The 27948-nt window shown below is 45.7% G+C and overlaps 2 protein-coding genes across 2 annotated transcripts; both read left to right on the top strand.

Moving 5' to 3' along the window:
- The first annotated feature begins 526 nt into the window (after window positions 1–526).
- Window positions 527–11141, top strand: PSMC6 (proteasome 26S subunit, ATPase 6). Its single transcript, XM_063399674.1, has 14 exons — window positions 527–685; window positions 1671–1750; window positions 1962–2001; window positions 2364–2416; window positions 4228–4295; window positions 4692–4806; window positions 5354–5441; window positions 6231–6292; window positions 6367–6490; window positions 6609–6670; window positions 7647–7767; window positions 7858–7938; window positions 10056–10127; window positions 10650–11141. Exons 1-14 carry the CDS (start codon window positions 559–561, stop codon window positions 10766–10768), a joined length of 1212 nt encoding a protein of 403 aa, XP_063255744.1. The 5' UTR covers window positions 527–558; the 3' UTR covers window positions 10769–11141.
- Window positions 11142–13617: 2476 nt separating this feature from the next.
- STYX (serine/threonine/tyrosine interacting protein) lies at window positions 13618–27597 on the top strand. The gene is made up of 11 exons (XM_063399671.1): window positions 13618–13902; window positions 22400–22432; window positions 23249–23302; window positions 24009–24106; window positions 24472–24532; window positions 25266–25302; window positions 25817–25856; window positions 25949–25999; window positions 26467–26539; window positions 27003–27096; window positions 27258–27597. The coding sequence occupies exons 1-11, from the start codon at window positions 13846–13848 to the stop codon at window positions 27329–27331; spliced, it is 672 nt and encodes a 223-aa protein (XP_063255741.1). The 5' UTR covers window positions 13618–13845; the 3' UTR covers window positions 27332–27597.
- The last annotated feature ends 351 nt before the right edge of the window (window positions 27598–27948 follow it).

Below are 27948 nucleotides of genomic sequence, written 5' to 3'. Positions count from 1 at the left end.
GATATTGGGAAGGAATTCTGCCCTGTGGGGGTGGGGAGGATAGCTGGGACATTGGGAATTGGGAATTCCTGGCTGTGAGGGTGGGGAGGATAGATGGGACATTGGGAATTGGGAATTCCTGGCTGTGAGTGTGGGCAGGCCCTGGCACAGGGTGCCCAGAGAAGCTGTGGCTGCCCCTGGATCCCTGGAAGTGTCCAAGGCCAGGTCGGGCACTGGGGTTTGGAGCAGCCTGGGATGCTGGAAGGTGTCCCTGCCATGGCACGGGATGGAATGGGATGAGCTTTACGGTCCCTTCCAACCCAAACCATTCCATAATTTCTGACCTCCATGAGGTCTCCCCGCACCTCCTCGCCCCTCCGCCTCTACCCACGCTCCGCGGCCGCCCTTTAACCCACGCTGCGGCCTCCGAGCGCTGGCACAGCCCGTGCCCACCGCAGTCGGTGCGTGTGACACGCGAGCCCCTCACGACAGCAGCCGCGTGTCGCGACAGGCGCAGCCCTCCGCGGCGGCAGGGGGCGCTGCGGGCGCTGAGGGCCGGGCGGGAGCGGCCCCGCCGCCATGGCCCTTCCCGGCATTCCCTATGAGCGGCGGCTGCTCATCATGGCGGACCCCAGAGACAAGGCGCTGCAGGACTACCGCAAGAAGCTGCTGGAGCACAAGGAGATCGACGGGCGCCTCAAGGAGTGTGAGCGCGGGCACGGCGGGCGCTGAGGGCATGGGAGGTGGGAGTCGCTGAAGCGCCCCGCGGAGCCCCGAGAGGGAGCGCGGCGGCCGCGGCGCTGCCCGCGCTTCGTCATGGGCCTGGCCGGGCCCCGGGGAGCGGGGGGTGGGCGCTGCCAGCGCCGCGGCCGGGTCGCGGTTCCCTTGGCAGGGCTCCGAGGGGTCACAGAAGCACGGAATTATTTAGGTTTGAAAAGATGTCTGGGGTCAGCGAGACCAACCTGTGAGTGTCATCACCTTGTCAACAGACCAGAGCACTGAGTGCTCTGAGCACTGAGTCCTGTCGTTCCCTGGACACCTCCAGGGATGGAGACTCCTCTGTCTTTCTCGGCAGCCTTTCCCCAGTGACTGACCACCTTTTCTGTGAAGAATTTTTCCCTAATATCCAATTTAAACTTACTCTGGCACAGCTTGCGGCCGTTTTCTCTTGTCCTGTTCCCTGGAAGCAGAGCCCGACCCTCCCCGGCTGTCCCCTCCTGTCAGGAGCTGTGCAGAGCCACAGGGTCCCCCTGAGCCTCCTTTGCTCCAGGCTGAGCCCCTTCCCAGCTCCCTCAGGAATTCTCCAGCCCCTTCCCAGCTCCCTCAGGAATTCTCCAGCCCCTTCCCAGCTCCCTCGGGAATTCTCCAGCCCCTTCCCAGCTCCCTCGGGAATTCTCCAGCCCCTTCCCAGCTCCCTCGGGAATTCTCCAGCCCCTTCCCAGCTCCCTCAGGAATTCTCCAGCCCCTTCCCAGCTCCCTCAGGAATTCTCCAGCCCCTTCTCAGCTCCCTCAGCCTCTCCTGGGGCTCCAGACCCTTCCCCAGCCCCGTTCCCGTCTCCACATTAGCCCAAGGGTCCTTGCTGGTCTCCCACTCTCACTCTACCTGCAGCTTTGCTGCTGGAAAAGGGTCTGGTCCCGTGCTCTTGTGGGGTTGAAAGTAACGAAAATCCCGTGTTTCTTTCCTCTTCTAGTAAGGGAACAGCTGAAGGAACTCACCAAGCAGTATGAGAAGTCAGAAAATGATCTCAAGGCCTTGCAGAGCGTTGGGCAGGTACGTGAGGGAAACGAGGTGTTGACAGTGGATCTATGTGGAAGTAGCCTTTACATCCATTTTTAGCATTGAGAAAGTGGGAACAGTCCAGGTAAAACTAACTTTGACATCAGGAGCTGATGGGTTAGGGATGGGTTCCAGTGTGTCTGAGTTAATTGTTAATTAAATGCTAATTTCTCTCGAGGCTAATGCTGTATTTACTCTTCTACAGATAGTTGGCGAGGTCCTTAAGCAGCTGACAGAGGAGAAGTGTGAGTACACTGAGCTGTTACATTCTCTGAGGTGGTGAAAATCATGGAACTATGGAGTTGTTTGGGTTGGAAGAGACCTCAAAGCCCATCCCATTCCAACCCTGCCATGGCAGGGACACCTTCCACCCTCCCAGGCTGCTCCACACCCTGTCCAGCCTGGCATGAAACAATTCCAGGGATGGGGCAGCCACAAAAGAATAAGCTTTTGAACTTTAAATCTTATTAAACTTATGGAGAAGTAAAGAATTAAAGTATTGGTGATCAGATTATTGGCAGAAAAGAACATTCTGGCTAATTCAGAATCACAGCTCACAGGGTGCATTGAGTAAATTTGGGTTTTTTCTCTAATTTTCTTTCCCCAGTCATTGTGAAGGCTACAAATGGACCAAGATACGTGGTTGGCTGTCGCCGTCAGGTAATTGATCTGTGTGAATATTCATTTAAAAACTTGCTTTGGTGTGGAATATTAGCATTGCATTTCATCCTCTGGCTCCTTAGTGGGCTGGTTTTTTTTCTTCTGTAATGTGCACACCACTATTTTACACTGGAACCTGCTCCTCTCTCCCTTTGCAGTGATTGCAGTGTAGCTTCCTGGTGGAGACAAAATAATCCACAGCATTCCCAGGACCTTGCATGTGTTTTATGACTTTTATTGAGTCGAAATTCTATCCCTCTGCCTGATTTTGGAGTATCTGAAAATTAATTATCATGAACATTGATAATTGTGTAATGTTACTGTTGCTGTCATAGTGCTGAGCTTTAATGTTATTTCACTGTATATCATAATCATGGAATAGTTTGGGCTGGAAGAGACCTTAAAGTCCATCCCATTCCACCCCCTGCCGTGGCAGGGACACTTTTCACTGTCCCAGGTTTCTCCAAGCCCTGTCCAGCCTGGCCTTGGACACTTCCAGGGATCCAGAGGCAGCCACAGCTTCTCTGGGCACCCTGTACCAGGGCCTCTCCACCCTCCCAACCAGGAATTTCTTCCCAATATCCCATCTAAACCTACTCTCTGTCTGTTTGAAACCATTGTCTTTATCCATATCTTTATTTTTTTTTCTCTTTCTGGAGAGAAACTGATGTTCATTGCAGAATTTTGGGACATAAGTAAACTCAATTCCACTGTGGGGCATGTGAGGTAATCTTGATGTTCTGTGTTGAAACAGAGGTGAATCCTAAGGGACAGGTTGTCCTTGGATGAACCAGCATTTTGGAGTTTATTCTTTGCTAAAAACACTCTTTTATCTTAAAAGATCCTTGATTCGCTACCAGAGGCTCAAAAAAAATTTACCCTGATTGTTTTCAAAATGTCAAAATATCAAAGACAAACAATTTCTCCCAGACTGGAAGGACAAGTTTTTGATCAAAGCCCTCATGGCTGAGCTGCTGCTGCTCAGGAGGAAGGAGAGCAAGGCTGTTCAAGTGGGAGCAAAATTACTTCCCTATCTCAAGTGCATTAGCTTAGAAGGTCAAGTGGTTTCTCTTTGTTTTCTCCTCACTGCAAAGTAACTTCAGTGTGTTGGGCAGAGTTGAATCTGAGAGAATTCCAAGCTGTCATGAAGTTCTTTGGATAAGGAGGCTGGAAAGAGGCCTTGGTAGTGACCCCAGTAAGGGAGAGGGGACAGCTTGATCCCAAACCCTTCCTGAGGGACAAGAACCCACGTGGCAGGGGACCTTACAAATCCCCCAGCAGGGACAATGGGAAGCTTCCAGCAGTCCTGGAAAAGGATTGTCAAAATCCTCTTAATTCTAGCAAAATTTAGTAGGGGGTACTGGAATGTGTTTAAAAATGCCATAAAAATGGAATAAGCAGACAAAAGCTGCTGAGGCAGGTGAGGAGGCATTTGAGGTGAAAGAGTAACAATTGACAGCTGACTTCAGAGAGAAGAGGTAATGACACAGGGAAATGTTCAGCTTTTTGTGAGGGTTGTTTAGTTATTCTGAAACAGCTGTTCCTGTGTGGAGCAGAGGGGAGGATCAGATCCCGCTGATCCCGTCAGATTGACAGCAGTGACATTAAAAATTAATGATGGGCTGGAAAGCAGCCTTCATTTTAATAAAGTGGTGGAGGTAAGTTAATGGCTGCTTGGTGTGTCACTCTGTAGCCTTGTTTTTTCTTGTGTGTGGGGGAGCAAGGAGGGTAAACTCCAGGGAATATTTTGGCTAAAATCAGGGATTGTGTTGGAGTGGGGTTCTAACAGGATTCCTTTTTTTTGGGATTAGCTTGACAAGAGCAAGCTGAAACCAGGGACGAGAGTTGCTCTGGACATGACCACTCTGACTATTATGAGGTAAGATTCTGCTCTTCTCATCATAAAAAGGGGAGAAAACATTACACAAAGACTTGAATAATCACTTCTGCAATATTTTGTAAGTGTTCTCTGCAAAGCAATGCTTAAGTAAGGGCAGATACTTTGAGGGAAGACCTGTGTGTCTGTTCTATATGATTTGAAAAGAAATTGGTTGTTCTTTAGAAAAATAATTACATTATCTTCAGCCATGCTTTAAGCTGTGTTTTGGAACTTTAAAAAGTTTGCTAGTTTGGGTTTTTTTCTGTTTTTTCAGCACGTGAGGTGGGAAGAGAAGAAATAATATTCATATTGCTGTAAAATTTATGGGAATAACTTTATGAATTTATAAATGTCTCTGCACAATAAAAACCTCTCCTGTTAACTCTTGTTTTCCAGATACCTGCCCAGGGAAGTGGATCCCCTGGTGTATAACATGTCTCATGAAGACCCAGGAGATGTTTCCTACTCTGAGATCGGAGGCCTGTCGGAACAAATCCGAGAGCTGCGGGAGGTACCAGTGCCTCCACCCCCGTCAGATACTGAGCACTGCTCTCAGTGAAGCTTCTCAGGGCTAAAACTCCTTTTTGATGTTTGTCCTCTGCCACCGTGGGGCTGTTCAAGGATCCTCTCAGATCAGTGCTTGCCATGTTTCGTTTGAAGTACTTGGATTGGGATTAAAAAGAAGATAATCCTTTAGAGAAGAGGGTTTAAAGGATCCAAGACCCTTTAGGCCTTGGGAGTGTTTTGAAGACAAGTGGGAGGGCCAGCAAAGCAGACTTTAATTTTGCTCAAAAGCTACCAAGATTGCTCTGGGGAATGGAATTAGGACAGTAGGGATGTGATTTCAGCAAAGAACATTGAGAGGAAGCAGCAATTGCAGAACCAGGGCAGGGGAGTGGATTTATCCATAGGATCTCTCACATTTTCTTCTTACTAAACTGTTTCTTACACAAAAACACTGCCAATAAATAATGCAGTTAGGTGAAAAACAGGCTGGCAGGTGCATCATTAACTGTTCTAAAACTCAGAGGCTCAGTTTGTTCTCTGTCCCTTCACAGGTCATTGAATTGCCACTTACAAACCCAGAGTTATTCCAGCGTGTGGGAATTATCCCTCCAAAAGGCTGCCTGCTGTACGGCCCCCCTGGTGAGTCTCAGCAGAGGGCAGCAACTGTTTGCATGTTGCTTTCAGACTGTGGCAAGAACCTTCTTCCCTTCCCTTCCCTTCCCTTCCCTTCCCTTCCCTTCCCTTCCCTTCCCTTCCCTTCCCTTCCCTTCCCTTCCCTTCCCTTCCCTTCCCTTCCCTTCCCTTCCCTTCCCTTCCCTTCCCTTCCCTTCCCTTCCCTTCCCTTCCCTTCCCTTCCCTTCCCTTCCCTTCCCTTCCCTTCCCTTCCCTTCCCTTCCCTTCCCTTCCCTTCCCTTCCCTTCCCTTCCCTTCCCTTCCCTTCCCTTCCCTTCCCTTCCCTTCCCTTCCCTTCCCTTCCCTTCCCTTCCCTTCCCTTCCCTTCCCTTCCCTTCCCTTCCCTTCCCTTCCCTTCCCTTCCCTTCCCTTCCCTTCCCTTCCCTTCCCTTCCCTTCCCTTCCCTTCCCTTCCCTTCCCTTCCCTTCCCTTCCCTTCCCTTCCCTTCCCTTCCCTTCCCTTCCCTTCCCTTCCCTTCCCTTCCCTTCCCTTCCCTTTTTCATTCTTCTCTTTTTTCTTTTTCTTTTTTCCTTTTTTCATTTTCCTTCTCAGTTTTCCTTTCCCTTTTTTCTTTTTTTTCCCCCTTTCCTTTCCCTTTTTTCTTTTTTTTCCCCCTTTCCTTTCCCTTTTTTCTTTTTTTACCCCTTTTCCTTTCCCTTTTTTCTTTTTTTTCCCCTTTTTCTTTTCCTCCTTCCTCAGTCCCTGGCAGTCATGTTGAATCAGTAATTACTCACCTTCAATCTCTTGTCTGTGCAGGTACAGGAAAAACCCTTTTGGCCAGAGCAGTTGCCAGCCAGCTGGATTGCAACTTCCTCAAGGTGTGTAGTGGCCCTGCCCCACACCCAGGGCTTCTGTTTGCTCTCCAGCCCCCTCATCCTCTGTCCTTCCCAAGGTGGTGTCCAGCTCCATAGTGGACAAATACATCGGAGAGAGCGCGCGCCTCATCCGAGAGATGTTCAATTATGCCCGAGATCATCAGCCCTGCATCATCTTCATGGATGAGATCGATGCTATTGGTAAAGCGGCTGGCCTGGGGGGTGGCTGGGCTCTCTTTTTAAGCCTGGAGTCAGCTGTAAAGCCAATTCCCCCCGTTTAAAAGGCAAAAATCAAACTGATGGTTTTGGTGTGCTGCAGGTGGGCGCCGCTTTTCCGAAGGCACATCAGCTGATAGAGAAATTCAGAGGACTCTGATGGAGGTGAGTGTCCAGTTCCTCACTGTGGCCTGGGATTATTGTTGTTAAACAATAATACAGGTGTGAATTGTTAGCTGGCATCTGGCTCTGCAGAACCTTTTCTGGATTAATAAACTAGAAGGGAACTAAGTGCTGCTTTTACCAAAGGCAGCTGCACATCCTGGTAACTCAGCCATGAGATCAGTGTGGAGACTAATTGAATCTTTTAAATTGCTGAAATGGTTTAGGATATTTTCTTTTGCTTATTGCTGCTCCCTGCATCTTTGAAGGTTTGGAGAAGCCCCATTTCTGTCTCCTTTAGTCCCAAAGACACCCAGTCTATAACATTTTTGGATTGTTGCAGTTGGGTTTTCAAAGCTAGGAGGAGCACTTGTATTTCCTTGTTTCTGTAATAATTGCTCTGATAAACTGGGTTGCATGAAGAGAATATTAAAACCACCGGTGACAATTAGGAATTCTGAAGCTGATGGGAACCTTCCTTGGCCTGTGTTTGCAAACAGTTTGCCTGGTTCAAAAGAATGTGTCTGCCTTCCATAGAGAATTAAATCAGTGTGATCAAAGAGCAAGTGCTTTGAGAGTTCACAATGAAACGCCTTCCTGTGTGTGGATTAGTATTCCAGAGGCTGTTCTTCAAGTCTAATTGGAATGTCTTGGCCTTGGTGCACTACAATCCAAATGTGTCAGGCAGCCATTGGCTCCTTTAGTCCATGGACTATTTTCTTCGCCTCATTGTTTTAGTCAAGTGTTTCATGTTTGAGCTCAGCTTTGCTCAATGTCCTTTTCTCTGGGCAAAGCATTTTCAGTGTGTCTTCAGCCCTTCGTTGCTTGGGATGGAATATTCAGGGAGCTCAAGGCCTTGCAGGATTTTTTTTTTTTTACTTCAGAGCTTTTTATCTTGGTGAAGAATACTTAGGCAGGAAAACAAATCAGACTGGGAGGATTTGGGGTTGTTTAAAACCAAAGTTCTGTTCCCTGTTAGTTGTTGAATCAGATGGATGGATTTGACACTCTGCACAGAGTTAAAATGATCATGGCTACCAACAGACCTGACACCCTGGATCCTGCCCTGCTGCGGCCTGGAAGGCTGGATAGAAAAATCCGTGAGTTTCTGCTCCCCACTGGCTGGAAGGGGGATGTGATCCATGGGAATTGTGGGTTTCTGCTTTTACTGAAGCTGTAATTCTTTCTAGATATCGATCTACCAAATGAACAAGCCAGATTAGATATTTTGAAGATTCATGCGGGTCCTATCACTAAACACGGTGAGATAGGTGAGTAGAAGTTCCCTGGATGTCATTCCTGCTGCTGTTTGGAGAGAGGGGAAGGGGCTGAGTTATTGAGGTGATTCTGACTGTATTACCACCTTTACACTGCCCACACAGCTTCCCCTCTTGGAATTCTGCTTATTTGTTAATTTGATTGAACTGTTGTTAAGTCTTTGAAAAGGAAAACCTACTATAAACCCTTGGAGCCCAGCTGGAAACTGGAAAATCAACGTGGTTCTCATCAGGCAGTTCGTGTTTCTAATGGGGTGGCTTAGTGCAAGTAAAGAGTGTTTTCATTCACCCCTCAATGAAAGAAATATTGTTAATGAGGAAGTCTGAAAGCAACAATCTATAAAAGTCAAGGAGAAACCTTGCAGAGATGGCAGAAGCAAAATTGTTGTCTGGTAGTGGTGTGGATCTTTCTCTCAGGAGTGTAAGGGGAGAATAATAGGATAAAACAGGGAAGGTTTATGGAAGGACTGTGTTACTCTGAGCTTTCACAGTGACTCCTGGAGGGAACTGGGGCTGGGATTTGCCTTTAAAGCAGCTCTGCCCGCCCGGGAGTGCAGCAGGGCCCCAGGGCCCCGTGCCACCCCCACCCCCTGTGTGCTGACAGCAGCGATTCCTGCAGCCCCTGGAGCTGATCCCAGTCACCATCTGGCTGCACCAACAGCTGCAGCTCAGGGACAGCAGGAGTGAGCTGGGGGAGGGCTTTGCTCAGCAGCAGTGTTGGCTTAAACCTGCACGTGACTGCAGGCTGAGAGAGAAGGACTCCAAAGCAAATCATGAACCTGAGGGGAAGTTCTGGGAGAGAAACTTTTTACAAGGCATGGAGAGGCAGGACAGGGGGGAATGGCTTCCCACTGCCAGAGGACAGGGTTAGATGGGATATTGAGGAGGAATTCCTGGCTGAGGGTGGGCAGGTCCTGGCACAGGCTGCCCAGAGAAGCTGTGGCTGCCCCTGGATCCCTGGAAGCGTTCCAGGCCAGGTTGGACAGGGCTTGGAGCATCTGGGAGGTGCCCCTGGCCAGGGCAGGGGTTGGAAGGAGATGGTCTTGAAGGTCTCTTCCAACCCAAACCATTGTGGGGTTCTGGAATTCGACTTCATCCTGTTCCCGTGTCTGTGGCACTGGAGTGGAGCAGGGTGGGATCATTCCTTCTGCCGTCCTGCAATGTGAGGTGTCAGGTCCTTGCTCAATTCCTGCATGTGATGTGGAAAGACTGTGATGCTCAGCTTTGGTACCCCAAAAGAAAGGCCTGAACTTAGCAGCAGGGTGAGGTGGAAATTGGGTTAAAATCCAAAGATAAGGATTTGCTCAGGTTCCAGAATGAGAATTCTCCTGCTTCAATCCTGGTGTCTACTGAAAACCCTGAACTCACAAACCTTGCACTGTTCAACCTTGTTCATTCCCCTCACGTTTTTTAACTTTCCAGTTATTAAAAGATTTTTTATATGACATTGTACTAGATGGAATTAAAATACAGCTGAAGAATGTCTCATCTTTAGGAGCTTTTGGATTCTCGAGATAAAAACATTCAGTTCAAACGTTTTGAATTTTATACAGAAGGGAAACTGAAAAGTTTTCCAGGGAGTTGATAATTTTAATAAGCAGCCTTGCAAAAAATCAGAGCTTGCTGGAGGCTCAGCAGTGGTTTAGAAATTGATTTCCACTGAATTATAACCATGGCCACTCTCTTAGTAAATATATGTGCATAAAAGATCAGGCTTAATATATTAAGGCTCTAAGTGCCTTTATTAGATGGAGTGTTGGAAGTGGAAAAGGACTGAGTTATGACCACTTGGAGATAAGTTTTCTGGGTTTTTACAGCATTTAAATGATAAGAACATTGCTTTGATGGAGCTTTTGCACTTCTTGTTGATTCTTGTAACCACAAGTTGGTAACTTTGGGATTTAATTATACAACATGAGCTTTTGGCTGCCACACATTTCTGTTTTAATGGAAGGGCTGATCAGGCTGCTGATTCTAGTTAATTTATCAGCCCAGTGGGCAGCTCTCTGCTTGCACTGAAATCCAAGTTTGGTAGCTGGATGTGTATTTTATTGGCATCTCTCACAGGAAGGATGATTTATTTCTAATGGGCATTGGTGTTTTATGAACAGATTATGAAGCAATCGTGAAGCTTTCAGATGGCTTCAACGGAGCAGACTTGAGAAATGTCTGTACTGAAGCAGGTAATTCCTTAACTCTTCATTTGGATGTGCTAAATCTTGGATAATGCTGAATCTTGGAGCTCTTCCTCTGTGGATTAAACCCAGGAGCTCAAAAACGTTCTGCTGGAACATTTCACTTGAGCTGATCTGAGCCAGCCGCTTGTTGGCTGATCATGATGTGTCCCACTGTCTCATTAGAACCAGATACATCCCAGAAACAGGGATTATACCCATTTTTCTACTTTTTGTGGAGAATTCAGGGCTCTTGGTACCGATGTGCCTGCAGAGTTGATGTTATTTTATGCTTTTTCCACATGAAAATTTGTGCATTTGGGGTTTGCCCGCATGGGAGTAAATGCACACTCAGAGTTTAAACAGGTTTTCATTCTAGTAATCCCCTAGTTCAGAAAGGTAAATTCCCTCCTCTTCCCAACATCCAAGACATGGGAAAGGCATGTAGATAGTGTAACCTGGATCAGTTTTCATTTGAATTTGAGTGAAACTTCACCTTCTGTCTTCACACTGTTAACTCCTCCCTCCCAGGGATGTTTGCGATCCGTGCTGATCATGACTTCGTAGTTCAGGAAGATTTCATGAAAGCTGTCAGGAAAGTGGCTGATTCCAAGAAGCTGGAGTCCAAGCTCGACTACAAACCTGTGTAAATCAACCATAGAATTTGTGATTGATTGTACACATCCTACTGGGTTAATGCATAAAAAAAGGAGAGAAATAATGTACCTCTTGATTATCATTGTCAGGTGTTTGTGTAGCATGTAGCTAGTAATTTTGGGAATGCTAGTTGCAAGTTGGCTACAGGAGTGTGTTTTCTGTACAATTCCGAAATGCAATGTTCATTACAGCCCAGGCTCAGTAAAAATGTGTGGAGATGTGTTTTCTCTTAGCAATTATGGTGGGAATTTATAAACGTGCCTGAAGGGATTCACAAACAGAAGTCAGTTCATTTCTTGACTTTTTGTATATCAGTAAATCTCCTTTCCCCAAACAGTTTATGAATAAAACCTGTTTAAATCTGTTTATCCTGGTGGACGTTGTGTGTAGCTCTCACAGAGAGGAGAATTTTGTGTCTTGTGAGTTTGAGGAGCAGCTTTTCACTGGTGTAAGGATTGGAGTCTTGTGCCTCCTATACTAAACAGAGGCAGCCTAACCCTTGGAGCGAGAAGGGACTGGTGGGGTCTGGAAATCCATTCCATGAAGAAATTTTCCCTGATATCAAATCCAAACCTCCCCTGGCCCAGCCTGAGGCCGTTCCCTCTCCTCCTGTCCCTGTTCCTGGAGCAGAGCCCGACCCCCCCGGCTGTCCCCTCCTGGCAGGGACTTGTGCAGAGCCACAAGGTCCCCCTGAGCCTCCTTTGCTCCAGGCTGAGCCCCTTCCCAGCTCCCTCAGGAATTCTCCAGCCCCTTCCCAGCTCCCTCGGGAATTCTCCAGCCCCTTCCCAGCTCCCTCGGGAATTCTCCAGCCCCTTCCCAGCTCCCTCAGGAATTCTCCAGCCCCTTCCCAGCTCCCTCAGGAATTCTCCAGCCCCTTCCCAGCTCCCTCAGCCTCTCCTGGTGCTCCAGACCCTTCCCCAGCCCTGTTCCCTTCCCTGGACACACTCCAGCCCCTCAATGTCCTGTCATGAGGGGCCCAGAGCTGTCCCCAGGGCTGGAGGTGCCTCAGCAGAGCCAGCACAGGGGACAGTCCCTGCCCTCTCCTGTGGCCACACCGTGGCTGGTACAAGCCAGGTGCCCGTGGCCTCTTTGCCCACCTGGGCACACTCATTTGCTGCTGAATCCGTGAAACAGGATTTACCTGAGCTGGTGTTTATTTATTGCAAGAAGTAAACAAGGTGGTGGTGGTGGTTTTGAAGGGCATCTGCTTTATTTTTATTTTTAATTTTCCAAGCAGTTCCATCCCAAGGGGTGCACACAGACCCTTTGCACTGTGCAGCTTACCTGAATGTTGGACTGGAGCAGCAAAGCACTAAACTGCACTTCTGGCTACTTCTAATTATCCTAATTGGATTACTCAGGGCCTGCTCAGCTGACAGGCAAGTACATTAGATTAGCTCTTGACTTCCCTGGAAACACACAGCATCTCCCTGGCAATATGAACAGCTGTAGTTGTATTTCCTTTCCCATCATGGATAAAACAGATGGTGTAAGGTGTAGAACAGTTGAAACAGGACAGGCAACAATATTTCCCTGTTTATATGGCTGATACAGACCTTTCTCCCTGTTGTGGTTGTGTCAGGAGTGTAAAGATGCAAATTTCAGGTTTAGTTTTTTGAGCGCAGTTCATACAGCCCATGTGACTGGAACAACGAGAACATGAAATAAAAATCCATTTCTGAGCAGAACAGAGATGGAAACAGCGAGCTGAGCCTCTGGCTGAGGGAATGGTTGCTGAAACTGATTGTTGAAGGTTTCTCAAAGTCTTATTTAGTGGAAACAGCAGAAAGGTGCACCAGAAATAAAAAATGAGACTAAAATTCCAGGGCTAGTATTTCTAAAAGGACACTTCAATTTTATTTAAGGAACCAACCCATTGACTCTGCTTGCTTTGACTGAGCTTCCCTCAGAAATTCCAGTGAAACCAGTGTAGAACTTTGGTTCACAGAAAAGCAAAGGAATCAAAAACTGCAGCTTAAAATGAAATCTCATAGATTGTAGAATGGTTTGTGTTGGAAGGGAGCTTAAGGACCATCCCATTCCAAACCCCTGCCATGGGCAGAGACACCTTCCACTGTCCCAGGCTGCTCCAAGCCCCATCCTTGGACACTTCCAGGGATCCAAGGGCAGCCACAGCTTCTCTGGGCACCCTTTGCCAGGGCTTCCCCAACCTGGCAGGGAAAATTCCTTCCCAATCTCCCATCCATCCCTGCCCTCTGGCAGTGGGAGCCATTCCCTGTGTCCTGTCCCTCCATCCCTTGTCCCAAGTCCCTCTCCTGCTCTCCTGGAATTCTCATAGCATTCCACCTCAAAAAGCAGAAAAACAGGTTTTTGCCCCAACACCGAGGTGTCTGAAGGCATCATTTACACAAAAAGGAGCAGACTGGAGATCCCAGCGTCACTGAGGTTGGAAAAGACCTTTGGGTTCATCGGGTCCAACCTGTGACTGATCCCAGCCCAGAGCACCGAGGCCGCGTCCAGGGCTGGGGACTCCCGCACGTCCGGGGCAGGGCAGACATGACCCGCCTGGCGCTGCCAGCCGAAACGTGAGGCAGCAGCGTCATCCCCGCGGGCGATAAAGCCGAGATGGAAGCGGGCGGGCAAAGAGAGGGAGCCCTCGGGAGTGTCAGGGGACGGCGACAGGCAGCGTTAATGGCCGCGCCACGGCGGGAGCGCGCCCGGCGTGAGGCGCTGCCCGCCGGGCCCTGCCCGTTACCGACACCGCGGTGAATCACCCCGAGCTCGGGGCTACCCGTGAGGGGACGGCGGAGCGCTGAAGGCGGAGCGGGGCGGGGGCCCGGGGGCGGGCGGGAGGCTGGGAGGAGGAGGAGGAGGAGGAAGAGGAGGGGGCGGAGGGAGAGGTGGGAAGAGGAGGAGGAGGAGGAGGAGGGAAGAAGAGGCGGCAGCAGCAGCAGCAGCATGGCGGCCGGGCGCGAGCGGCTGAGCGCGCCGCCGCCGCCTCCTCCTCCGCCGCCTCCATCTCCTGCCGCTCCCGAGCCGGAGCCCGCGGCCCCGCTGCCCAAATAGCCGCCCTGCCCCGGGTCCTGCCCCGCCCGGACAGCGCCCGGCCATGGAGCTCGCCAAGCCGGCCTTCCCCGCGCTGCCGCAGGCCAAAGAGGACTCTGAGGTGAGCGGGAGCTCCGGTCCCGGCCCCCCGCACACGCCCGGCTTCCCCTCACAGCCCTGCCCGCCCTGCGGTGCCTCCCGCGCCGCTTCCCGCGGGGTTCCCGCCGGGATCCATCGCAGGCCGCGGGGCCGTGTCCCGCCCTGTGCTGGTGACACCCCTGCGACCACCGAGCTCATCCTCCCTCCCCTGGTCGCTGCCGGGCTCTGCTCCCTCCGTGGCCCTCGCAGACCCCCGGCCCTCCGGCGTCTCCCGTCCCCGGTGCCTCCGGCCTGGAAGTCTCGCACTGTCCCAGCTGCTCCAAGCCCTGTCCAACACGGCCTTGAGCACTTCCAGCCATGGGGCAGCCACAGCTTCTCTGGGCGGTCTCGCCCCCCTCACACTCAGGGAACGGAGCCCGCCCGCTTTATCTCCTTTGGTTTTTGCCCACCCAGAGCGGCCCCCTCTCTTTTTTATGCCCCTTTCTGCGCTCGGTGTGTCACAGCCTGTCTGTCACCCGCCCTTTCGCTCGCTCTGCCTTTGTAAGGCCCGGCCGTGTCCCTGTGTGAGCAGCCCCAGCGGGTCCCCCTGTGTCCCTGGCACCTCTCCTCTCCTCAGGAGCGATCCGGCGCTCGGTGAGCCCATCGGGGAGGAATTTTCACGGCGTTCCAGAGCCAGGAGCTCTGTGCGGACGAGGACAGGTGGCAATGAGCGCTCGGGCTGAGCCGTGCCGTGTCCCAGGGGCCGGGGCAGCGCGGTGTCTGCTTTCTGAACTTGGCTGAACTCCCCGCCGCTGACCCTGGGCGCTGCTGATTTGTTTTTGTGTGCCACAAACAAAATCCCCGAGTGTCGTCCCCCCTCATTTGGTGGCCTCAGATATTTAATGCGAAATGTCACAGCCCGTGTGAGGGAAGCTGAGAGTGTCGGAGCTCTTCAGACGTCTGTAGATTGTCGTGTATTTCTAAACATCAGCATTTATTTCTGTTTGAACAGCATTGCTCAGCGCTGTTATGGTGGTAAATTACCTGAAATATGGGAGCGACTCTTTTTGTTCTGTTTTTGTTGTCATCACTTCAGAGCTCTGGAGTCCTTACAAGTCATTTAGTTGTTTTCACAAAATTGTAATCATTTTGTCTCTCAACACAAATCATCTACCACCCTGTGAGGTTTATAATTTGTTTTTAAATGTCTTTTCTTTCTGGAGAAACCAATCCTGTTATCCACAGCTTTGTCTGAGAATGGTTAACTAAATTAGCCTGGGTGGCTTTTCATCTAAAACGGCTAAAGAGGAATGTGGGGTTAAAATAAAAATGAAACCAGAGCTCAGTGCCAGTGTAACAACTCTTAACTGATGAAAACCGAGATTGTAATGCAGTGTCTTTCAGAGTAGCTTTTATTTTTGTTTTGTTTTTCTGGGCTATCTGTAAATAATGCGATGTGTAGTGTGTTAGAACCTCACATAGTGAGGATTTTCAAGAACTGATTCTAAAAACTGTAGGAATTTCTTTTCAATATGCTACATTTGTGTCTGGCTTGACCTTAATGAAGATCAAGTAAACAAATTCCAAGCTCTGAATACAAGATAATAAATAGTTGGAGTATGTGGAGGGAACAGGAAAGTGAAAGCCAGTGGTGACTGTCAAAGTTCTTGTGGAGGAAACTTGTTAAAAGCAAAGTGTAGGAGACTTAAGCCCAGTTCTTATGAGGGAACTAAAATCATTCTGCCCACAAAATGTAGATTTTCCTGGAAAGCAGAAGATCCTCTCTTGTGCATTGCAGCCAGGAGGCTCTTTAATGAGGAGCCTTTAATGAGGAATATTAATCCCTAATATTCCAGGAAGTTGGTGATGGATGCTTTAATGCTGGCTTGGCAAATTTGATTTTGAAACACTGGGAGGGGGAGGAGGGAGAACTTGGGGAATCCCTGAGTGACTTCCTGCTGCTCAAAGTGCAGCTTTGTCACTTCTTTAACACCCCCAGCTCCCTTCTCGGAGCTGACACTTGTAACCATGTCACAGCTTTAATAATAATAATAATAATTAAAAATGAAGCCAAATCACTGGTTGGCTGCACAGCATCCCCTTCCATCCTGGCACATGGAGGAGGAGTGTTGAGAGCAGCCTGCATTGACTGGGGCAGGCTGCAGGGATGTGCTCTGGATAAATAAATAGGTCACTTTGCCAGCCTGGATGGTGTTTGCCTCGTCCCTAATCCATAGTGTGGCGTTTGGGATTGCTGCATTTTTAAACCTCTTGGCTGTTGATACTTTTGGGAGCTTGGGAAGTGCCAGAAAACCTGGAACTCATCATTGTGGCAAAGCTTTTCTGGTTTATATACCAGGAATTTCTGTGAACTGTGTGTTCTTTTACAGTCTGGTGATGGTGAATATCTCAGTATTATGGGTAATAGTGATTATATGTGATGTGGAACCATTTCTAAGCTTAGATTTTTTTTCCTAAAATCAGCACATTTTCCAAGATCAGGTTGCAAACTTCCTTGAATTTCAGAAGTTCTGTTTTACATGTTTATACTGGGAGGAAAAAATACAGCTAAAAACCCATTAAAAGGGGTCAGGTTAATAACAATTAGCACATGTTGGCTTATTAGTACTGAGACATCTTAGTACTTCTGGAAAGAAGGTCAGTAAGGACTGGAAAAGTTGAAGGAATTGAATAGAAATTATTTTCCCATTAAATTTTAAACAATAAAAAGATAGCATATATATATAATGAGGACACAGCAACAATCACCAGTTTATTTCTTTGTTAAAACATATTTGCTTGCAATCAGGCTGAGCAAACCAAGTATTCATGATGTACTTAGAATTTTTTTAGGACTCTCCATGGGTTTTGTAATTAAATTAGCAGCCTATTGACTAAGCAGACATATTTGCCTTTTTATTATGCATAAAAGCTGAGTTCTTTTTAGCACATGGGGTTTTTCTAAAAAAGAAATTTACATTTTTGACAGCTATATTTAGTCTGAAATGCTAATGTATTTCTGACTGCTTTTTTTAACTATGAAGTGATGCAGCCCATCTAAAGGTGGAACAAATCTATTAAACTTTTTTTCCTCTCACTTTTGATAGGCAACACAAATAAACCCCTTAAAACACAGCTTTTCCTCTCCTCTGCAGACTCTTTAAAATAAGTAGGAAGCCTGTGTCATTAGAATTATTTTACCTGCCCACATAATAGAGCCCAAAAAATGGAGAACAAGTGCAGTGTTGTGCTGGGAAATGTAAATCAGGTGACAGATTTTGATCACAGCTCTGTGGGATACTATCAGACTGCTTTGCATAAATCAGAAAAGTGCTCCGTGGCAGCTGAGCTTGAGCAGTCTCTGAGTCCTGATTAATTTGTGCCTCCCATCCAGGGGGGACCTGGTGGGATCCACACAGAGCAGTTTGCAGAATTTGGGAATTAAGGCATTTTGGGGGTTTTTAGCTACGTGAGGGTTGGCTCTGTATAGCCCAGCTCATGAATTAAAAAAAGAGGGGCATGAAAAAGGCCATTATAAACAATTCTGATAATCTCTGTGAGTGTGGCACTTCACTTGGCTTTGTCCTTCCTCTATGCTGAAGGATTCTGCCTCCACTGCTTTATTCCCAATTTTATTGGGAAAAAAATGACACGATGGAAGTTTTTATCAGTGCTGCTGATTCTGTGTGCTGATGGTATTTAATGAGATGTCTTTGGGACCAGTGTTAGAGAATGGGGCAAATAGGAATTGTTTTGTTTCTGCTTTCCATTTCAACTTTCCCTTTAGTTTTATCTTTTATCCTTTTCTGTCAGTTATGGTTCTCTTTGCTAAAATAACATTTCTTTCCCTGTCGTCCTTCACTCCTTCCTTCCTCCATGTGCTCTGTCATTCCCACCTGCTATTATTCCTCTTCTCCACTTTCCTGCTTTTGTATTCCTTTGTATTTTCAACAGCAAAAATCTCTCTGGCGGGGCCTTCCCATTGTCTGAGTGCTCTTGACAAACACAGAATTCCCTGTAAAACCTGCGTGGTTTCCTGAGTGTGGTGGCCATGGGATGGAGCAGCTCTGCGAGGGTGGCAGTGTCACCTCACCCTTTCTCCTGCCCTTCTCTCCAGCCCTCAGCCACTTTTGGGATTTCAGCACTTTCCAAGCATTCCTTTAGCTCTGCTCGTGGTAGTGCCACGCTCACACCTTCAGGGAATTAAAGGATTTGGTTTAGTTTTGTGTGTTTTGTAGACTTGCACCAGGATTTCTACCTGGGGAAGAGTGTGTATATCTATTTGGGCCTGCACTGGTCAGGAAGTTGCACTAAATGATTGTTGTAGGTCCCTTCCAGCTGAAATAATTGTTTATTTATTTATTAAATAATTCTATTTGTATAATAATCCCCACATTTTTAATATAACTGTCCAAGAACATGAAACATGACTGAACACAACCTTTCACTTCATTCCTGTTTGTAGCTAATTTTGGGGCTCTTAAGTGCCACATTTCACAGTGATAGATGTGACAAGTTTTGGTGATAGTCAAATATTTTCCTTAAATATTCTTTCAGTGCCTCATTTAATTTGTCTGCTTTCTTATTAAAATATGCCAAGTGAGCGTGCTCTGCTACTGCTTTAATATTTCAAGATTTCTCCTGCAGTTTTTCCATTTTACAAATTGCTTTAGATTTTCGTGCAAGTCTTTGATGATAACACCCCTCTCCTCCACTTTGTCGGGCTATGTAAAATAAATGTATAAAATGCTTTCAAACCCAAGGTGTGATCTCATCTCGTGGTGTGAATGACACTTCAGGCTGCCTGGGAATCCCAGCCTGTGTGGAGGTGATTGTTGTGGGATCAGCCCCAGTGCTGGGGCAGCCTGGGCAGGGGATGATGGTGCAGTCCTGCCCTCGGAGTGCTCTGATATAACAGGATCAGGCTGTAATTTGAATTTCCTGTGCAGTGGGTGAAGGCAGAGCCGGGAGCTCACTCGGCCACAGCAGATGCGGGAGCTGGAGCAGGTCAGAGCCCCTGGCTGGCGCTGCTGTAACAATTTCTGCTGCTCCAGCCTCACAACTTGTGGGAGAACCTCGCAGCAGCTTTGGAGGAGAGGCTTGGAGTGCTACAGGGAAACAGCTTCAGGAGGAGGATTCTGCCAGCCCTGGATGTTTGAGGTGCACAATCCATCGTGCAGGAGTCCTGCTGGGATGAACTGTGATGGGAAGAGGGATCTGTGTGGAGAGGGAAGTGATGCTGTAAATCAGCCACAAAAAAGCTGTGTGGGAGCTGGGAAAGGGTCAGACCTGGTCAGGGGCTTTTCCTGGGAGCTGAGTGAAGGTCTGGGAAGCAGGAGGAATCATTGCAGGGGCTGGGTGATGCTGAGCAGTTGAAAGGCAGCAGTGAAAATCTAGAAGAGATTTCCTGATGTCATCTCCTCTAACTAATGATCCGATTTCTTTTCCTGCTGGTTTTTGCAGCGTCTCTGAGAGCTCCTCCCTTCACCTGGGCCAGCCTGTGGTTTGCAGGCTCTGCTAATTATAAGGCAGCAGGAATTGAACCATCCAAACTGTGCTTGCTTTTCAGCCAGAGCTGAGCTTTGACAAAGACTGGGGCTGTCCTTTTTTGTGTGAAAATCAGATGGGTCTGCAGACTTCAGCTGTCAGTGAGGGATCAGTTAAGCTGTGTCACATGGATGCATTTCCCTGCATTCCTTCTGGAGAGGCACGGGCAGGTTTGCTGTTGTGTTTAAAAACCACTCTCTTTGCTTTGGTACACAGTCTCAATGTCAGGGCTGGTAAACTAATTTAAAAAATCATAATATAATTTTTTAGATTAAGTCTGAGCCAAGATCACTGTTACAAAAAACACTCCACGTCACTTTTTGCCATTAAACTGTTCTGAGGAAGAACAGTGTAACTGTGGCAAAATACGGACAAAATAACCCAAACTGCTGGCAGAGCTGCTTGTGGTGGAGTTTGGATATTGGATACCAAGAAGCTCTTTGTAGTGTGGACAAGTCTTACCTATTAATTCACAGTTTCATTTATTTCAGCTGGAGATTGGCCGTGGCTGGGGAAGGGAGGGCTTTGGAATGTGCTTTATTCGCCCTTGTCTTGCATGTTTGAGATCTGTCAGAGGGGAGTGGCTCACCTTTAAACCTTTGGAGTTCTAGGGGTTGTTTTTCCCACTCCACCTCTTTGGTGTCTTGCAAATATTGATGATTGAGTCTTCCAGTGAGTTGTCACTTGTTCTGGAGAACCTCCCAAATCCTTGGCAGCAAGGAATGCTGTTCTTCCCTCCACCTCTGGCATCACCCTTTGTTTTCTTAGCAAAATTCTTGCATTTGATCTGATCAAAAGAGAAGCTTTCAGCTGTTATTTGCTCCAGACTGTGGAAAACCTGGCTGGTGAATGAATTCCTTAAAATGGAACCTGTGCTTGGCTTCAGCCTCCATTAATAGATTGGGTTTTTTACATAACTTTGCATAACATTTGAATAATCTGGCATTGTTGATTTTGAAAGCCTTGAAGGGCTGCCAGCAGTCACCAAAATCACTCTTTCAGTAGTTTGTGTACTTGTCTCAGATTAAATGATTTCCTTAAAGGCTGTCTTTCAGAGAGTTATTTTGCAGATTAAATCCCATTGGACACTGTACCTTTCTGGCTTCTTGGAGGGCACTGAAGACCAATGTCTGAGGCCTGTAGTGATATTTTTTTCTTCTTCAGAACATCTGTGCTGTCTTTTGGGATTTGGCTCCCTTTGGACTTGCATTGCTCAATTCTTGCCTATTTATTTTGCACAGTTTACAGCTATTGGGGCTAAAAAATTCCTGCCTCTGATATGTTTGAAAGGAATATTTGCAATGTGTTGTTAAGCCTAAACAGTGATGAATTTGTGTTTTCATTGTGCTCCAGATTAAGATTTCTAAATTCTACAAACAGAATAATAAACCCACTAAAGTGCTTGTATATTCCTGGAATGCAGTTTAAGCTTTTCAGTTTATTGCTCTTAGGCTTGGTTTTAAACTTGGACAAACCTTGGGTTTTCTGGATTTTTGAGGGCTGAATGATGCTTTTGTGTACAGAGAAAGTTGTGCTGAACTCTCTCAGGTCACCCTTCAAAGGCTGCAGCTCTGTAAATATCATCCTTTTGTCACAGCATTTCTCCTTTCTGCTTCCAGGAGTTTATTATTCCAGCTGGAACATGCAGAAGTAATTTAGCTACTTCTGTCTTCAGCAAAGCCCATTTCAGTGCATTTTATTTCCCTGTTTGTGCTGCCACTTTAGGTGCTATGCAAAGGGTTGTCTGGAGTGGCTTAATGTTTGTTTGCTTTCTTTTCCAGAATAACCTTACTGATACTAAAATCCTTCTTAATTCCACTTCCAAGAGCTGGAAAATCCTCCCTGTGCACTGTGGGGGTGTCTGAGGGAAGCACAGGATTTTTATTGTGTTGGTAAAAAGAGGTTTAATGTGAAATTAATGCTACTGGGACAAGTGTAGGTGCTCAGGTGAACAGTGCTGCAGTTTGAGGGATCCTTCCTGCTGTAATCCAGACTTCCCTTCCCAGCTGGAATATTTGGAGTTTAACATCAGAACATAGGGGAAGTTTTTTTCTTAGCTGCTGGTGTGTGTGTGTGAATCAAACAACAGAGTTATGTAAACAAATGTATGCAGCCCATTGGATATATTTGACTAGTCCCTGGTTTTTTTTTACCTCCAGATGGTAACTGGGATCTCAGCTCCAACTCCTTCGTGTGTGAGGGTCAAGGAATGAGTAAGAGCCTGTTAATAGAGGCCAGTGGGAGTTGCAGGGAAGGGAAGACAGGAATAGTCTGTGCCTGAGCAGTTTCTGTGCAGCTTTGGCAGAGCTGCAGAGTGGAGCAGAGGGTGGAAATGTTGATCCTGGCGCCTGCTCTGGGCACTGCTGCTGGTGAATGGGAGCTGAACCCTCCCAGTCCCGGGCTCTGGGCTTGTGTGCAAGGGCTGTAAATGACCAAAACCATCAAGGACAGAGTGTTTTATTTACTGTGTGAGGAACCTTCCCTCTTCCACTGTGGGATGGGGAATTGCTGTGGTCATGGAGAGCACAAATTTCTGGAACTGTTCAAGCTGAATCCTGAATATTCACTCACAGCAGATTAGGTGAGGCAGTGTGGATTTTAAGGGAGTTACCTGCTCCACTTGTTATCTTCTGTTATTTCAGTGGCTGCAGGAATGCATCAGCCAAAGGAATTCTTTTGCTTCCCTGACCAGTACAGAATGTTCTAAAGCTTTTTTCCTTTCTTTTTTTTCCCCTCCTCACTTCAGAGGGAAGTTTGTCGAGGTATTAGGATCTTTTCCAGCCTTAAGGATTCTTTGTAGAATACTTGAGGTTTCTTCACATTAACTTTCCAAATACTGTTCCTTGCACTTGGGTGGTGCTGGCATCCATGTGGAAAGGTAGCAGGGAGCTTGTACAGAACTTGTGATTATTTTTTATAAAATGCATGTACACACCTTTGCCTGAATGTTTGTTGTATATATAATTTTTTTTTTTTTTTTTTTTTTTTTTAAGGATTGGACCTATCCCATGAGGAGAGAGATGCAGGTAGGACACTTTTATTTATTGTTTGAGGCCAAACCCATGGAGCATTTAATAAGGAGAAAAAAGAGCTGGTATCAAAATCAATCTTTACCTGTAAAGTGTCAGGCAGCACCATAGGAGGAGACAGAATTAATTAGTTAATTAAGGTGAGGCTTTTCCAGCTTGGAATACAGGTGTGTTTGCATCTCTGTTGTGCAGATACTAAAACAGAAATCCCCCAAATATTACATTTTTGTCTTTCTGAATGTTTTTAGATGATTCCTAAAAATGTAGCAGAGCTTTGCCTCGCACCTTAAACTTGGAATTGTTCTCCAGTGGGATGGACAATTAAAATTTTTCCACCACGGTGTCAGTCAGGCCTTCACACAAGATAAAATCTACACACCTGCATGTCTTCGTTGGTGGGGAGATAAATGGTTAAAAACTGCTATTTTCCCACTGCTAGGCCAAAGCCTGAAGAATTTCCACGTGTGTCTCTTTTCATGAGAGCAATTTGGAATAATTACAAGACAGGATTGGAAACCAAGTGAAGAGTTCACTTGATCTGGGGCTGGGTGAGATGCAGGAGTCAACCTGGAGCTTAGTCCAAATCAAGGACTTTGTTCCTGCACCAAAATAAGATCTCCAGCACCAGGATCATGTTTCTTTTATCTTGCCAAACCATTTTTTCCCCTTGTCCTGCTATAAATGAGACTGATTACACATTTCAGGAATACGTAAATTATTTGTGTCCATGGCCGTGTTGTGAGGTGAGTGAAATGTGTTATTTCAAATCATTTGGAGTTGGTATTAAATGTCTGTTCTTCTCCTACCCCCTAGGAAATCTTACCTGGGTTATTTTTAGGCCCATATTCTTCAGCTATGAAAAGCAAGGTATGATTTTCAGAATATTCTCTCTCAGGGAAGCTTTTGCTGTGGTGATTTGATTTGTTACTGTGGAGATCTGCTCAAGTTTATCTATAGAGGTGTAAATTTGGTTGCAGTTCTGAACTGGAATGTGAAAAATGCCAGAGTGGAAGGAATATGTGGTGCTTTTTGTGGGATGGTCTGAGCTATTAGTATTAAAATTGAGTCTTAAATATAATTATTCTTAGAAAATTTAATCCATTTGAGACACTTCACCAGTGTCTGTTTCCTTTGCTAAGTGTTGCAAGACAAATAGAATTGGTCACTTACACACAGACATTAAAATAAGGAAAATTAAATCTTCAATAAAGTCAAACACTGCTCAGGCACAGCTTGGCTCTGCAAATTTGCCTCCTGGTTTAAATGATCTTATTTTCATGGTCTGATTCCAGCAAGAATCCAGTACTGGCTGCAAATTCCTCCCTCATGTAGGGACTTGAAATTTTAGGCAAAGTGAAAGCTGGGGAGAGACAAACAAGTTCATTGAATATCTTCCTTTTTTCTCGGTTTTTCTTCTGGAAAAACAACATTTGCACCCTCTGAATTCTAGAAAACCAGCTCAGATTTTCCCTAATGTAGCCCTATTTTGTATCTAAGTGCAGCTTTTCTTTTTATTACTGTCTAATAGGTGAATCTGTAATTTTAAAAAGATTTTTTTTTCTTTTCTCCACAGCTACCTATACTCCAGAAACATGGAATAACCCATGTAATATGCATACGGCAAAACATTGAAGCAAATTTTATTAAACCAAACTTCCAGCAGTTATTTAGGTGAGAAATGATCAAGATTCCTTTGTGTGTGTGTGAATGTGTTCTTTCCAAATATTTTCACGTTGTCAGAATCATTTGAAAAATGTGCTGAAGTGCAGAAAGACTTGAAATGCAAACCATGAATTTTATTCATCCTGAATGAGTCTGTAAATTGGAATTATCCATTTTTTGCAGTGATTGTTTTAGGTGTAAAGTGGTTTCTGAGAGGGGAAATCTGTCAGGGGGTGTGGGTAGAGGTTCCTGATGGAATTTCTGGAGTTCAGAGCAGGAATTAAAGCCAGGGGGTTGTGCTGGGTTCCTCCTGCAGCTGGAGGGGTTGGAGCAGCTCTGTGGTGTTGTGAACTCACAGGAAATTTTCATTGCAGGTATTTAGTCTTGGATATAGCAGATAATCCAGTGGAGAATATAATCCGTTTTTTCCCTATGGTGAGTGGATGGATTGGGAATTGCCCAGGAGTTTTCTGGACTAACAAATATCAGTTACACATTTGGGATACTCAGCCTGAAACACCTGGAAGTGCTGCCAGCTCTTGACTTTATTATTGACACTTTCATAAGTGTAATTAACTCCTTTTTACAAGTATGGAAACAGGTGGAGTTGTAAGAGCTGCTTCTTGTTATGGTATTAAAAAAAAGGAAATTAAAATTAAAAAAGGCTGGCCTCAAAAAAGAGAGATTTGGTCATGGGGCCCTTGACCTGGCAAAAATTCCTCTTTGAGCCCACGAATATTTACATTTCTTGTATCAAATTCAAAATAGTAACTAAGTTTTTCAGTCTCTTAAAGCCTGTTTGCTACAGAGGGATTAAAAAGTAACTTGTAAATTAAGCAGTGCCCATTATTGGAACAAACACCTGGTTTTGAGCTATGTATCTTTATTTTAATTCAGTTTGCAACTGAACAAAAGGATTTTGTTCATTCTTCCACCAAAACACCCAACAGTGCCTTCACTGATTTTACACTGGCAATTTTAGGAAGAGTTTAAAAGTACAAAAGGAACACAAATGTCCAGTTGAAGTGAGGTTGAAGTCTACATAAAGGTGCATTATTGTTACTGTAAATAAAGACTGATATCAAAATTATACCAAATTTAGGTGTTACTACTACTTGAACTTAAAATAATCTGAAAGTTTGAGCCTTCTATTTTTTTTTCTTTTCAGACTAAAGAATTCATTGATGGAAGTTTACAAAGTGGAGGTAAAATTATATTAACTTTTCCCTCATTTATTAAGGTGTTGTTAAAGATTTAAAGCTAACTTAGGGTATATATTAGAGGCTCTTAAATATGAGCTTTTCTTAAATTTGGGGGTTTATTATGCTTGGTTTGAACTCTGTTAGGCAAAATCAGAGCAAAGTATTGTTTCCTTTTGCCTCTAACTGGAAAATCAACTTCTGGGTTTTGGAGTTTTTTCACCCAAAACACAACTGAGTTGTGTGCATGAGGTTTTCTTGTCCCTTCTTTAATGTGGGACCTGAAATCTGCATCGGGGCCATTCTGTCACTCAGAGTCCTCACAGGAGCAGGAATCCAGTTCCTGTGTCCCAAAGGACAGGGTGGAGTCAGAAATTCAGGGTGAAGGGAGACAACTCCTGTTTTTCCTGGATGTGCCTTGCAGCTGCTTCATTCTCCATCACAAGGAAAAACCACATTCCAAAGAATTTTATTCACTTTATACAAACATGGTTAATTTGGGTTTTTTTTTCCTTCTCAGGGAAAGTTCTTGTCCATGGGAATGCAGGGATTTCCAGAAGGTAGGGAATGATCCATCCTGATACCAATACTTTTAAACAACTGAAAGATATTTTACTGATTTGTATTTGTTTTTTGGTTTTTGTTTTTCCAGTGCTGCCTTAGTTATTGCATACATAATGGAAACATTTGGGGTGAAGTACAGGTAGGAAGAGCTATTCATGTTTTAATTCAGGTGGTGTGAGTGAATAATGATTTTGGAGGGAACAGAAACTGTTGTGTTTTCACTCAGTGCCTTACCTAGGACTTTACCAGGGGCTGGTTATTACATTTTATGTCACTGCAGTTGTGTTTACACCTTTTTTTTATTTAAGAATCAGGCAACTGCTGCTCAGGGGATCAGGGCATCAGCCTCCATCCATGGATAAAACCCTGGGAGAGGCCCCAGGGGCTGGGCTGAGCCTGGGTTCAACAGGAGCTGAGCACTGGGTGGGCAATCAGAATTGTACAGCTGCTGCTTCCTGCTTTGGCCAAGCAATTTCAGCTGTAAAAAACAGTTCTGGGGAGAGTTTAGAGGTTCTGTAGTGCTGCAAAACTGATAATCTGAAGGAAGACTCAAACCACTGAGACTTTGATATATTTTTCACTCGAGTGTTTTCTCCTCTTTTTCAGGGATGCGTTTACATATGTCCAAGAAAGAAGATTCTGTATTAATCCTAATGCTGGATTTGTCCATCAACTTCAGGTGACTTTTTTTAATATTCCTGATCATAACTGAAAAGCCATTTAATGAATCATCTTCCTGCCAAACAGACATTTACACAAATATGCTTCAAGGAAATGTCAGGAGCTGGAGTAAAGCTTGGGAGGAAGATGAGTGGGCACCTCAGACTTAAGCTTTGGACAAAGCAAATCCAGGAATGGAGGAGAAATAAAAATCCTGGTTTGTGCAGTGATTAAGAGGCTCTGAAATGTCTTGGCTGGTGCTGAAGGAGCTGCAAAGGAAATGCTGTTTGTTCCTTAAAACCATTTCTTTAGTCATCCGTGAACTTTTCTTTTCCCCTGACTTCCTGATGGTTTTTGTCATTCGTGTCAAAGCAACAAAGAATTCTCCTCCTCCCAAATCTGTGCCTGAATATGAGACACACTCTGAATTAGCAAAGTTTGATGCCAAAGTAATTCCAATCAATGCTTTTGGACCTTTGCAGGAATATGAAGCCATCTATCTAGCAAAATTAACCATCCAGATGATGTCACCTCTGCAGCTGGAGAGATCCCTCTCAGTCCCACCTGGCAGCACAGGTGAGCAGCTTCTCCTGCTGGGGGGTGAGGTGATTTTTAAGCCAGCAGAATCCCAAACTCTTGGGAAGGGTTTCTGGTGTGCAAGCTGAGTTTAACCTTCAGTGTGAAGTGTTTAAATCTCCTGGTTTGCCGTGGCTGAAGTTCCCTCTCGCCTCCTGCAGGGAGTTTGAAGAGGATGCATGAGGAGGATGAAGATCTTGGCACCATGCAGGTGGCAGCAGCACAGAACAGCTGATGGCCGAGGACAAGCACTGGGTGTAGTGAGAATTCCTGCCAAGAAAGGTGAAGAAAACTAGGGAAAACAAACAAACAAAACACAAAACAATTAATGCAAAACAATGAACACACATAGCTTCTTTTCAATTACATGTTGCTTTCAGATGTAAGTCTGCCTCTGCAACACACTAAGCATCATTTTTAAGATGTTGGACTTCTTGAATGAATAGATGGCACTGATTGTTTTACTCCTTTTTTACACTTTACAGTTTTATTCTAAACCAAGATTTTTGGACTTGCAAAGAGGTATTATTGCAATAATGCACTTTTCATACTTGAAATTTCTTTATTTGTATGATATAAAGTTATTACTTTAAACAAAATGCAAGCGGGGGGGGATTTGTTTATAAAGTTATTTGTGTAATTTATAACAAGAGACTTTAGTAAAGAAAAAGTTTGCTAAAATTCACTTTGTTCTCAGTATGTATTATGGCAGATATGTGCTTTAGGAACATAAAGGTTAATTCGAGTGGAACCACCTAGAATATCCCCAAACTGGTTTTCAAGGAGTAGTTGCTGTTGCAAGGCAGTAATGGCATCATTTGAGGTAAAAATTGGATTTGTCTTTGAAAGCTG

This window comes from Prinia subflava, chromosome 5, assembly GCF_021018805.1.
Source record: "Prinia subflava isolate CZ2003 ecotype Zambia chromosome 5, Cam_Psub_1.2, whole genome shotgun sequence".
In the NCBI taxonomy this organism is placed as follows: domain Eukaryota; kingdom Metazoa; phylum Chordata; class Aves; order Passeriformes; family Cisticolidae; genus Prinia; species Prinia subflava.
This window is presented reverse-complemented; position numbering and strand designations above follow the sequence as displayed.